General features: G+C 43.9%; 1 protein-coding gene across 3 annotated transcripts in view; it reads right to left on the bottom strand.

Annotated features, from left to right (window-relative positions):
- COL17A1 (collagen type XVII alpha 1 chain) overlaps positions 1-12,444 on the bottom strand; it is a 169,466-nt gene that overhangs the window by 101,370 nt on the left and 55,652 nt on the right. For all 3 annotated transcript variants that reach the window (XR_003942098.1, XM_030202785.1, XM_030202786.1), the window contains 6 exons: positions 11,518-11,601; positions 11,346-11,384; positions 10,281-10,442; positions 5,807-6,037; positions 3,614-3,652; positions 1,789-1,815 (listed from right to left, as the gene is read on the bottom strand). Coding sequence is in view for 2 of the 3 variants with exons in the window: in XM_030202785.1 (XP_030058645.1) it covers positions 1,789-1,815; positions 3,614-3,652; positions 5,807-6,037; positions 10,281-10,442; positions 11,346-11,384; positions 11,518-11,601 (582 nt within the window). In the remaining variant the exon portion in view is untranslated. The remainder of the gene's footprint in view (positions 1-1,788; positions 1,816-3,613; positions 3,653-5,806; positions 6,038-10,280; positions 10,443-11,345; positions 11,385-11,517; positions 11,602-12,444) is intronic.

The following is a 12,444-nucleotide window of genomic DNA, read 5'->3' as shown; positions in this document are numbered from 1 at the left end:
TAGCTTTATGCCAGGATTCTACCACAGTCTAACTTGCTAGCTTAGGGCTGAAATAGGCTGGACAGCTGTCTTACTAATGAGTGTTCAGGAGGACATTTTATAACAGGGAATCTAGACTGTCAAAGCACACAAGTACACATATTGCATCTTTTCAATAAAGGCCTTTAAAAACTACCTCAGAGAAACTAAATGCATACATTTCCACCCGCTCCAAGGCAGGTCTAATGTGCATACATGGGAGGAGTGGCCTAATGGCTAGTGCAATGGGTTGTGGACCTGGGGAGCCAGGTTTGACGCCTGCTGCAGCCTAATGGTCAGCAGTGGAGTGAGATCCTGGGTTCAATAGTCTCTGCAGCTCCATGTGACCCTGGGCAAATCACTTAGCCCTTCATTGCCCCAGAACAATATAAACTAATACTGCATAGATTGTGAGCCCATTAGGGACAGTACTAGTACCTGTATAGAAAAACAAAATTGTACTATGAGGAAAGGCTAAAGCGGCTAGCGCTCTTCAGCTTGGAGAAAAGGTGCCTGAGGGGAGATATGATAGAGGTCTATAAAATAATGAGTGGAGTTGAACGGGTAGATGTGAAGCGTCTGTTCACGCTTTCCCAAAATACTAGGACTAGGGGGCATGTGATGAATTTAAATGTAGTACATTTAAAATGAATCGGAGAAAAGTTTTCTTCACTCAACGTGTAATTAAACTCTGGAATTCGTTGCCAGAGAATATGGTAAAGGTGGTTAGCTTAGCGGAGTTTAAAAAAGGTTTGGAGGCTTCCTAAAGGAAAAGTCCATAGACTGTTATTAAATGGATTTGGTGAAAATCCACTATTTCTGGGATAAGCAGTATAAAATGTTTTGTACATTTTTGGATTCTTGCCGGGTATTTGTGACCTGGATTGGCCACTGTTGGAAACAGGATGCTGGGCTCGATGGACCTTTGGTCTTTCCCAGTATGGCAATACTTATGTACTTATATACTTAATTACTGTATGCCTATGTGAAGGCCTCAGTGGTATTATCAAATGCACTAAATAATAATAATAATAATAATAATGTGCATGTATGTATCATTAAAAATGAGCTCTAAGGTTTATACACCTGAGTCCTTTGCCTTGATGAATATTCATGCCCAACAACATTCAAAAGTCTTTTCTAGAGATAGTGGATTTCCAATAAAAAGTTTAATATACCATGGAATCTTGGGAAGCTTTTACAAGGAAGGTATGTTGATACCTACAAAATACCCCCCTGATCAATTCTGACCGATTTTGAAATCACAGATGAGGATCATACTTTATTGTCATGCTTGCTTGATCTTGGTGGCATATTGTATGTTGCTATAGTCTGATGGCATGAACATTTCCTTTCTCATTGACTGTTTGACCAGATGGCCAGGGTTCAAGCAGTATTTGCAACTCTTAAGTTCACTGGGCCATGGCATGCCAAACTTGCTTTTACTGTCCTTCAATGCTAATGAACTAGGAGGTGGGCAGTTTGAAAAATATTGACCTTGACTGACTTACAGCATTTTGGGCCTCTTATAGCTGCGCTAGCGGGCTCCTGCACAGCAATTCAAAGTGAATGGCATTTGTCGGTATTACCATACCGGGACCTGCTAGAGCTATCTAAGGGATTGTAGCATGGAAGCCTGTCACATCATGCTCTGCTGATGTGTCCTTTATCTGCATTTTAGAGTCAGCAGAACTGCCAGGCAGGATGTTAAAGCAGAGAGATCACGCACAAATTGCCAATAAAGTTGAAAGTCTTGAATCTGAATCTCACCTTTAGAACCCTGTATTCCCATATCACCTGAGGGAAAAAAGAGAACAGTTAGTGTGTGCGGATATTCCTGTTAAGTGGAGAAGTTATCCTGGCCTACTGTGAAGTTGGGTTATTTTACTGTTAACCAGGGGCGTAGCTACATGGGGCCAAGGGGGCATGGGCCCCTATAGATTTGACCCTGGCTCCCCCTGCCGCCAACCCCTTTGACCCCCCCTCCCGTTGCCAACCCTCCCCGCCCCGCAGCCGTCACCATCAGGTACCTTTGCTGGCAGGGGTCCCCAACCCCCGCCAGTGGAAGTCCTGTTCTCCGGCGCACGTTGTACATGCAGGACGTCAGACTCACAGAAAAGAAGACTTGCAGATCAGCAATGCGGCCGCCCGCCAGCAAAAGTACCCGACGGTGACGGCGGTGGGAAAGGGGGGTCGAAAGGGTTGGCGCGGGGGGGGGGGGGGGGTCAAGGGTGGTGGTGGCAGCGACGGGGGGGGGGGGGTCAAAATGGTGGGGGTGGGGGGATAAAATGTGCCCCTTCACCTCGGGCTCTGGACCCCCCTCCTGCCGAAGTCTGGCTACGCCTCTGCTGTTAATCCCAGTTAACTCTTACTAGTAACTAGGTCCCATTGCATAAACTGGGATCTGTGCTAGAATAGCACAAATTAGTAGTAACCCCCCCCCCCCAAAAAAAACTTTTAATGCTAGCCCACATTGATAACTTCCTCCCGTAAGGGCCCTTTTACTAAAGGGTTGCGTTGCTGCGCAGCAATCCAGAACTACTGCTGGCCCAATGCAGGCTCCGGTAGTAGTTGCACTCCCAATGCATGGCGTTTATGGCGCTAGCAGAAATATTGGAAAACTATTTCATGAGGGGGTTGCCCAGCGGTACTTTGCACTGCCCAGTTACCACCAAAATAGCGCAGGAGCCCTTACCATCACCTCGGTGGGTGGAAGTAAATGCTCCCTCCGAAATGGCCATGTTGCAAGTGCAAACTTACCGCACAGCCATTTCTTGTTTTGGGCTTTTTACCCATTGTGGTAAAAGGGGCCCTGGTGCGCAGCAAAAATGGCTACTGCTGCTAGTGCAGGGCCCCTTTTACCGCAGCTTGGTAAAATGGCCTCTTAGTGTGAAGAGTTTCAGTCTCTGGTAACCAGAGCTGATATTGTGATGTCATAATGCCTCATTCCACCAATGCCTAAAAGCTAACCTCATCAGTGATGTCACAATGGATTGATTGCCCTATACTTGGCTCACTTTTATTACATATAGCAGTGATTTAACCAGAGCTGATCTTGTGATGTCATAATGCCTCATTGCACCAATGCCTAAAAGCTAACCTCATCAGTGATGTCACAATGGCTTGATTGTCCTATACTTGGCTCACTTTTACTACATACAGCAGTGATTTCCATTTCTAAAGACATTTGTCTTTTCTTTAATTAAGAGGGGAAAGTTATCAGCGTGGGCTACCATTAAGACATGTTATTCTACTGTTCACCCCAGTTATTATTAACTAGGTCTCACTGCATAAAATGGGACCTGTACTGACATAGCAGGAGTCAGTGGTAAAATAATACATCTTAACGGTAACACACATTGGGCTCCTTTTACTAAACCGCGCTAGCGATTTCCGGCACGGCAAATGTGCTGCCACCCAATTAATTTTGAATGGGCTGCGTCGCATTTGCTGCGTGGGAATTGCTAGCGAGGTTTAGTAAAAGAGGCCCATTGATAACTATGCCACTAAATGTTCTATTTAACTGATTTGCTGCACGTTTTGAGAAACCATACAGTAGAAATTCTCTTTTTCAAAGAATGAAACATCTGTTTACCTTTCTGTCCAGGCTCTCCCCTCTCTCCCTTGAAATATGCTGAAATGAAAAAAATGAAAATATTTAGTGAAGTTGATTTTCCTCCATTCTTTGTTTTCTGAAGGTCAAAATATTGCCTAGGTTGCATTTCGTATCTTTTTTTTCTCAGGCTTTATTTTTTAAAATGGGTTTATGCTATTACATCTACTTGATGGAGTAGTATTTCTGCTTGGTTGTTTTAGGGGGAATCTCAGCGTGTTTGTTTTTGTGTGACTTTTAAATGTTTTTACATTTGTGCATGTTTTTCTGTACCCATCTACGCAATAGGCAGGTTACAAAATAGATAAATAAATGTCTTATTTGCAATCAAGATAGTATCTTTATATATCATTGCAGTGACCTTTCTGGTTAGGACACATCCATGTCTGGCATCAGACAAATACAAGCATGCCCACTTTTCTAGAATTTGTCAACCGCCATAATCATTTTAAGGCTGATCTTATATTCCTGTTTTACTGGGTGCAACTCTTTAATCTGCATTGAATCTACCCACTGAGGGCCACACAAATGCTTGGACTTTGATGCATCTGTTCAGTGTTTAACCTCTCCCCCCCACCACAGCCACCAGGGTGTCAAACTAATTTGACAACCGCAGAAACAAAAAGGGGTTCGAAGTTTCCACAAAAGTTCAACAAAAAAGAAAAAAGTGGAAAAACACAACTTCAAGAGATCAATCCGAGACAAGGGGTGAGATGCTCCAGGAAAGCTTTATTAGGGACCCTACACGGTCCGTGTTTCGGCTTTTAAAAAAGCCTTCATCAGGGGTCGATCAGTGGTTGCACAGAATATATACTGACAGACAATGGAGCTCATAAAATGTCGTCTCTGAATAAAATGAAATAGACAGTATGGCCTCGTACCAACAGGTTCAATTTGAAATAGTATTGAAAAAAATACTATTTCAAATTGAACCTGTTGGTACGAGGCAATACTGTCTATTTCATTTTATTCAGAGACGACATTTTATGAGCAACCACTTATCGACCCCTGATGAAGGCTTTTTTAAAAGCCGAAACACGGACCATGTAGGGTCCCTAATAAAGCTTTCCTGGAGCATCTCACCCCTTGTCTCGGATTAAACTAATTTGACAAACATGCAGCCCTATTTAGGTCCATCAAACTGGTTGGTAAACTTTGACTGCATTTTTAAAGTTTGCACAACCCTAACAGCCTTTTTCCTGGGTCTACTTTTATCTGTAGAGCGATGCAGATTGTGGCCTGATCGATGACTTAACGGTAAAGTTAGCCAGAAAGCTCATGCTTTAATCTTGCTCATCACCAGCACTATCTGAATAATGCTGAGGAAGCTGTAAAAATATTCAGTGGCGCGATCACATTGGGGCCCTTTAAAGCTTAGCGTGTGCTGAGAGGCATTAGCACACGCTTAGAGGCTCTTTCACTAAGCAGCACTAGGGCTAAGGCCTGGGTAGCGTGTGCCAAAATGTCACTACTGCAGTGGTAGCACAGACACCCTGCAGTAGTTTCGAGGTCGGCGTGCTCCGTTTCCCACGGTAGAAAATAATTTTCTATTTTCTACCGTGGGGGGGGGGGGGGGGGGGGGCATTCCCAGTGGTAATCAGCAATGTAGCCACATTGGTGCGAGCTGCCTGATTACCGCACGAGTGGTGCATGAGCCCTTACTGCTAGGGCTCAGGCAGGAAATAGCCACACGCTACTTTCGATGTCTCCACATGGCCATTTACTGCCCCCATTAAAAAAAAAAACCTTTTTCCCAGCCGCGGTAAAAAATGGCCCTAGCGCCTGCCAATTTCACATGTCCACACTACCGCATGCCACTTTTTAGCGCAGTTCAGTAAAAGCATCCCTAAATACTGTGCATCCTATTTTATACTGATGGGTCACATGGCGCTTGGCCTGCGCCAATTTCTATTAGTGCACAATTTAATAAAAGGGCCCTGCAATGCCTCTGAATATTGGCAGAGTCTTTTTGAATATCTGGCCCTAAACCGTTTTAGCATATGTTAAAGTTGATTTATTACCTGCTGAACTGACATTCTTTGAAAATAAAAGAAAATGAAAAAATCATAAAATAAATAGAAAACAAAACCAAAATGAAACAGACTTTTTTTTTTATCCACGCACAGTCCTAGAAAGCGGGCGTTTGCTTTCAGTTCGTTCAGATTTGATCCTCACCTAGGTCTTTGTCTGTCCGCATTCTGTCTCGTATATACAGCCACAGGTTCTCTCGTGTCTGACCGTGAAAATCTGCATCCAAGGTATTGATTTCCGTTCGGTGTTTCAGGTCATGTATGCGTTCTGACTTTGCAAGGTTTAAACCATTGATATCCACAGAGGTAAGTCGATTAGTGTGACTCAGGCTTTCCAACTCTGTCACACGAGATTTCAGTGCCTTCACCTCCTCCGCTGTCATGAATAAGATAAAGACAAAATTGAGGGATAACTTGAATTTAGTTTATATACTGACCTATCTTGAAGAATGGGGATAAGTGTTCACGTGCAACTTTCTTCAAATCAATCACCTTACTTTCTAATTCTTCCTACTTTCTTACTCATCTATATATTACAACTTTGCCTTACCCTTCACTACCAATTATAATGTTCTAGTACATATTGTGTTGTCATTGCAAGTAGTATACCATGCCATACTTTGTATTGTTATTCGAATATTTTTACTGCTCTAATTGCCTCCTGCTCATGTTTGATCTATTCTTACTGTACACCGCCTTGAGCGAATTCCTTCAAAAAGGCGGTAAATAAATCCTAATAAATAAATAAATAAATTAGCATCCTGGCTTCATCTGGATAGACTATGGAAAATTTTATGCTATTTTTCCATTTTTCTTTTTTTCAATATTTTATTGAAATTTTTTTTATAAACAGTACAAAACTTAGAAACAAGTAAATAATCGTATGGCTTCAACAATGCAAAAATATTGAAATATAGAACTAGAAGGCTGCTTATCTATCTATACAGTTAGTGGGTGTGCTAAATAAGATAAGGTAACATAGTAGATGACGGCAGAAAAAGACCTGCACGGTCCATCCAGTCTGCCCAACAAGATAACTCATATTTGCTGCTTTTTGTGTATACCCTACTTTGATTTGTACCTGTGCTCTTCAGGGCACAGACCGTATAAGTCTGCCCAGCACTATCCCCGCCTCCCAACCACCAGCCCCTCCTCCCAACCACCGGCTCTGGCACAGACCGTATAAGTCTGCCCAGCACTATCCCCACCTCCCAACCACCAGCCCCTCCTCCCAACCACCGGCTCTGGCACAGACCGTATAAGTCTGCCCAGCACTATCCCCGCCTCCCAACCACCAGCCCCTCCTCCCAACCACTGGCTCTGGCACAGACCGTATAAGTCTGCCCAGCACTATCCCCGCCTCCCAACCACCAGCCCCTCCTCCCAACCACCGGCTCTGGCACAGACCGTATAAGTCTGCCCAGCACTATCCTCACCTCCCAACCACCAGCCCTGCCTCCCAACCACCGGCTCTGGCACAGACCGTACAAGCCTGTCCAGCACTATCCCTGCCTCCCAACCACCAGCCCCGCCTCCCGATCTTGACTAAGCTCCTGAGGATCCATTCCTTTGGCACAGGATTCCTTTATGCTTATCCCACGCATGTTTGAATTCCGTCGCTATAACTTGTACTCCGTTCCTATTGCACTAACTGTCCCAAACGTCCAACAGAAATCCCTATTTCAAAATTCTCCATCAGGGACCCCGGTGCTGCCTGGACAACAGAGCACAAGTCAAGATAATTTCGCTTCTTCCTGTTCCTCCATTTCTGGTGCTTTGTTTGTTTTTGGACATATTTATGTTTAGCTCTTCAGTCAACGGTTGGGAAGTTTTGCTTGCATGGATTCCCATTGAATTTTTCACAACCTTGATTCTTTATAATAAAATATATAAAATTGTAAAGTAAAATAAGTGTTTGATTTTAAAAAAGGCAATTAATTAAGGGATACAAAATATAGGGAGTATTAATGATGTATAGAGCTTTAAATCTCAGCTGTTCTCACTGAAATTAAGCTCGGCTGTGGTCACAGCCTATTTTGAATTCTCCCTGTTTCCCCCTTTTTGTTTTGTATAAAAGTGTTCAGGGAGATGGAATTCATTGGGCATCTGATCAGGGGCGTAGCCAGACAACAGATTTTGGGTGGGCCTAGGTAAGAAGTGGGTGGGCACCAAATGTTCTCCCCCCCACCACCACCAAAAAAATATCTCAGCTGGCAGGAGAATGCTTCTTTCCACCTTGGCAGTCTGCAGCAGGCATGCACTGAAAACTGAGCATGCGCAGGTGCCAGTATTGTGGGGAGTAGAATTTTGTTACGATCAGGGGAAAGTCTTCAGCTGGCAGAGCTTGGGATCTCCACCAGCTACCGCTAAATATGTGCTACTGTTGCGTGGGCCTGAGCCCTAAGTGGGTGGGCCCTGGCCCACCCAGGCCCACCTGTGGCTACGCCACTGCATCTGATACTATTATAATTTGGGATTGACTAGCAACTCTTTTAGAAGAGAACAGTTATAATAGTAACGTTCGAGAGGACACATTTCCAAGCCATTTAAATGGGTAAATAGCAATTTAGGTTGAGAATTGCTTCACTGAAAATGACTTTCCCTCACTAGATTGTAAGCTCTGTCGAGCAGGGACTGACTAACGGGTTTGTGTACAGTGCTGCATACATCTATTAATGCTACAGAAATAAGTAGTAGTATAACATTTGTTGTACAGTGTGTGATCATTCAGCTGCCATTAGAAGAGGCGTTCTTGGAGGATAGGAACATAATGTGCCTAGACTCAGTGCCGTAGCGAGGGCGGCTGACACCCGGGGCGGGTCGCCGCTGCGCCCCCCGTCCCCGGGTGCAGCACGGCGCCCGCCCCTCGGCGCGCACCCTCCCTCCTCCGGAGCGCACCCTCCCTCTCAGAGTGCATTCTTACTTGCATTAGGAAGCGAGGGGTGGGCGAGAGGGCCGATCCACCCCCGAGTGCACGTTGCTGGGAACTGCGTCGGCTCCGTTGGTTCCTTGCTATCTCTGCCCCGGAACAGGAAGTAAACCTGTTCCGGGGCAGAGGGAGCAGGGAACCGGCGGAGCCGACACCCCCCCCAGCGGCGTGCACCCGGGGCGGACCGCCCCACCGCCCCCCCTTCCTACGCCACTGCCTAGACTGCATTTTCAAAACTATGCATGCCATTTTCCACCAAAAATATAACCACACAAAAAAAGCAGAAATGTCAGTGGGGACTTTGTACTAATGGCAAGTTCCAAAGTGACATATTGGAAGTTTATTTATTTTTATTTATATTTGTTACATTTGTATCCCACATTTTCCCACCTATTTGCAGGCTCAATGTGGCTTACATAGTACCGCAATGGCGATCGCCAATTCCGGTATGAACAAATACAAAGTGATTTTGTGGTAGAATAAAGATCATGTGTAACAGACGCATTAGGGAATCGTAGGGAGGAAGAGTTACGTTATGTCCAGTACGAGCTTTGGTTTCGTTGTGTTGCAGGGTTCAGGCATTTAAGCTGGGTCGGTAGGGTGTGCCTTTTTGAACAGGTTACTTTTATAACCTGGCGTCTCAAATTAGGCATTGCGATGGAGCATGATGAATGCCAATTTTATAATGGCATGTAGCAGGTGCACCTAAAGTTATACAATACCGGCGTAAACCTGCCTTGGGACACCGAAAGCTGGGCGCAATCAGTTATGTCAGGTCAACAGCGAGTGTAAGTGCGCACACCTGAATGTGCAATGCAAAGCACACAACTCGTGGTATTCTAAAAGTTGAATGCATCGCTTCATGTCACACCCACGGCTCCACCCATGCATTTTGGTGTATATCTTGCCAATTAGGGTGACACTTAGGTGTGCATAATTACACGTACCCATTTATTGGATTGCTTCCATTATGCACCAAGGGGTAAATTCTATAAACGATGCTGAAAAATTGGAGCTGGAAAAAATATGTGCAGAGCGCCAGCCTATAAATGGTGCTCTGAGTTGAGCGCCATTTATAGAATAGCACTTAGAAATGATTCCTGCGTACAAAGTTGGGCACTGGTATTTATGCCAGCTGAATCCTTGCATACATGCCAGCGCCCAACTCTTGCCATCTGGCTTGCTCCTGCCCTGCCCCTGGCCATGCCCCCTTTTGAGTTGTGCACTACTGGATTTGAGCGTCTGGTGTTATAGAATAGCGCGTAGGGAGATGCAGACACAAATTCCAATTACTGCCAATTAACTGCAATAATTGATTGTTAACATCAATTTATTGTACAATAATGTCTCAGTAGCTAATTAATTTGTTTGTGCATCTTCCATCTGCATGGAAATTCCGTTGCACATTGTTCAGCACCATCTATACAATCCGGGAGAAAGTTTCTCTCAAAACTGGTACCAAGACTGAAGGTAAAAAAGATCTGCAGACTTTCTTCCCATCATGGACAACCTTTCTGATATTCATTTTGGATCTCTGACAAATTATGTCTTTAAGAGCTGCATGCTTTCCTTTCTTAATTTTTTAGGGGTCAGATATGTGACTGATTTCCATTGCCTGTCCTCTTAAAGCCTCTCAAATGCAATGCATCAACGACACACCAGAAATATTTGTCTTTTAACTGGTCGTTACCTAAAGCAATGAGTCCAAAGAGTAGACCGAGAAGCAGCAACCAGGCCAAGAGCAAACCTAAGAGCCATTTCCACCAGCTACAGCAAGAACCACAAGGACACCAAGCCGGAGCTGCACCTATTCCTCCTCCGCCTCCGCCTGCTCCGTAATCTTTATGGATTTCTGAAGCCGAAAGGAAAGGGAAGACAGTAAGGAATAATTTACTTTGGTCTCCGTCATTTCACAGAGCAGCGTCAAAACATTTTACATAAACAGGGATGTGATGTGGTGTTGCAATAAGGATTACAACCTCTGTGCCACATGTCTTTAACAGATTTACAGAAATTAAAATGCACGGCATGCCCCTTATTAATTTGCATTGTAATACATGTGGTATTCTTCACGTCAGCATGTACTACGCCCTTCTGTAGGAAGGATGGCTCTGCTGGATTTTGTTACCAGGTATATTTCCTGATAGCTTGCTGCTTGAGTTACTGTTCCCAGGGTAATGGTTCATTATAGGGTCCTTTTACCAAGCTGCGGGAAAAAGGGCCCTGCGCTAGCAGCGGGGACTGTTTTTCCTACGCTCCAGGGCTCTTTTTACTGCAGCAGGTAAAAAGCCCCCAGACAAATATGGTAGTCCCAATTTAGCGTTCGGTTAGCCCGCATTGGGCATACCAATGCTTTGTAAAAGACCCCCTATATGTCCCAACCAGGTAACCCATATCCTTCAGGGGTGTCTAAGACGTGGCTCTTACCTGAGCTGGCACATATGAAACTGAATTTGTAATTGTAAGTGAGAATTACTGTGATAAAGTAATTATAACTATTTGTGAACAGTATTTTAGAGTATCTAACAGGTTCTATTTCTCTAGTTATCAATAAAATATATATGTGACCCACACATATATGGATTTCTGGTCATGTGGCATGAAAATATTGTGCTCGCAAGCACATAGGTCTCTGATCTTCTACAACTGAAAAATCTCAGACACCCTGAGTTAAGGAATATTAGAGGTTTCACTGTTCACCAGAAAATTAGTGCACTGGCCTTTACTGCTAGAAATAACTAGAAAACTCACTTACCTGCATAGGTGGCTTTGTCCTTTGTGACTTTTAGACCGCCTGGTGATGAAACAATTAACAGATTGTAATTAGAACCTTTTTAAAACAATATTCTCCAGGCTACTGTAAGGAAATGAGATGCTGAATGTTAATTATCGCATCCCTTCCAGCATACAATATAAAGTGTCCTCACCATTTGCCTCCGATTTCAGATAGGAGTCTCCATTACTGATAATTATCTGCTTCTCTTTCTTGAGGGTGTCTTCACCCAGTGAAGCTGAGAGAGAAGACAGTACAAACATGTAAAGAGACCGAAATACCTTTGCGGGCGATATGTTTCTCTATATTTTCTGAAACTTCACAGCTTATATCCAGAGAGGCATTCCTCCATTCATACATGAATCATCTTCCATTTAATCACACACACACACACACACACACACACACACACACACACACACACACACACACACACACACACCAATGTTTAGTATGGACACAACACACACACACACACACACACCAATGTTTAGTATGGACACAACACACACACACACACACACACACATACACCAATGTTTAGTATGGACACAACACACACACACACACACACACACACACACCAATGTTTAGTATGGACACAACACACACACACACACACACACACACACACCAATGTTTAGTATGGACACAACACACACACACACACACACACACACATACACCAATGTTTAGTATGGACACAACACACACACACACACACACACACACACACACACACACACACCAATGTTTAGTATGGACACAACACACACACACACACACACACACACACACACACACACACACACACACACACACCAATGTTTAGTATGGACACATTATGATTTTTTGTTCCCCCTGTTATTCAATCTTTTTCTCACATTGTTTTGGGTGATGGTGAGCGGTTATTTTTCATATGCTGATCATATTTTAATGTTGGTTCCTGCAAGTTCTATGTTGAGTGAAATGTGTCTGATAGAGTTTCTTGTGCCATGAATAAAATTCAGAAATGGGTTATAGAACACAAGCATCAATTAAACCAGACCAAGATAAAATTGTTATGGTTTTCTAATTCTGT

The sequence above is a fragment of the Microcaecilia unicolor genome, chromosome 5 (assembly GCF_901765095.1).
Source record: "Microcaecilia unicolor chromosome 5, aMicUni1.1, whole genome shotgun sequence".
NCBI classification, from domain to species: domain Eukaryota; kingdom Metazoa; phylum Chordata; class Amphibia; order Gymnophiona; family Siphonopidae; genus Microcaecilia; species Microcaecilia unicolor.
This window is presented reverse-complemented; position numbering and strand designations above follow the sequence as displayed.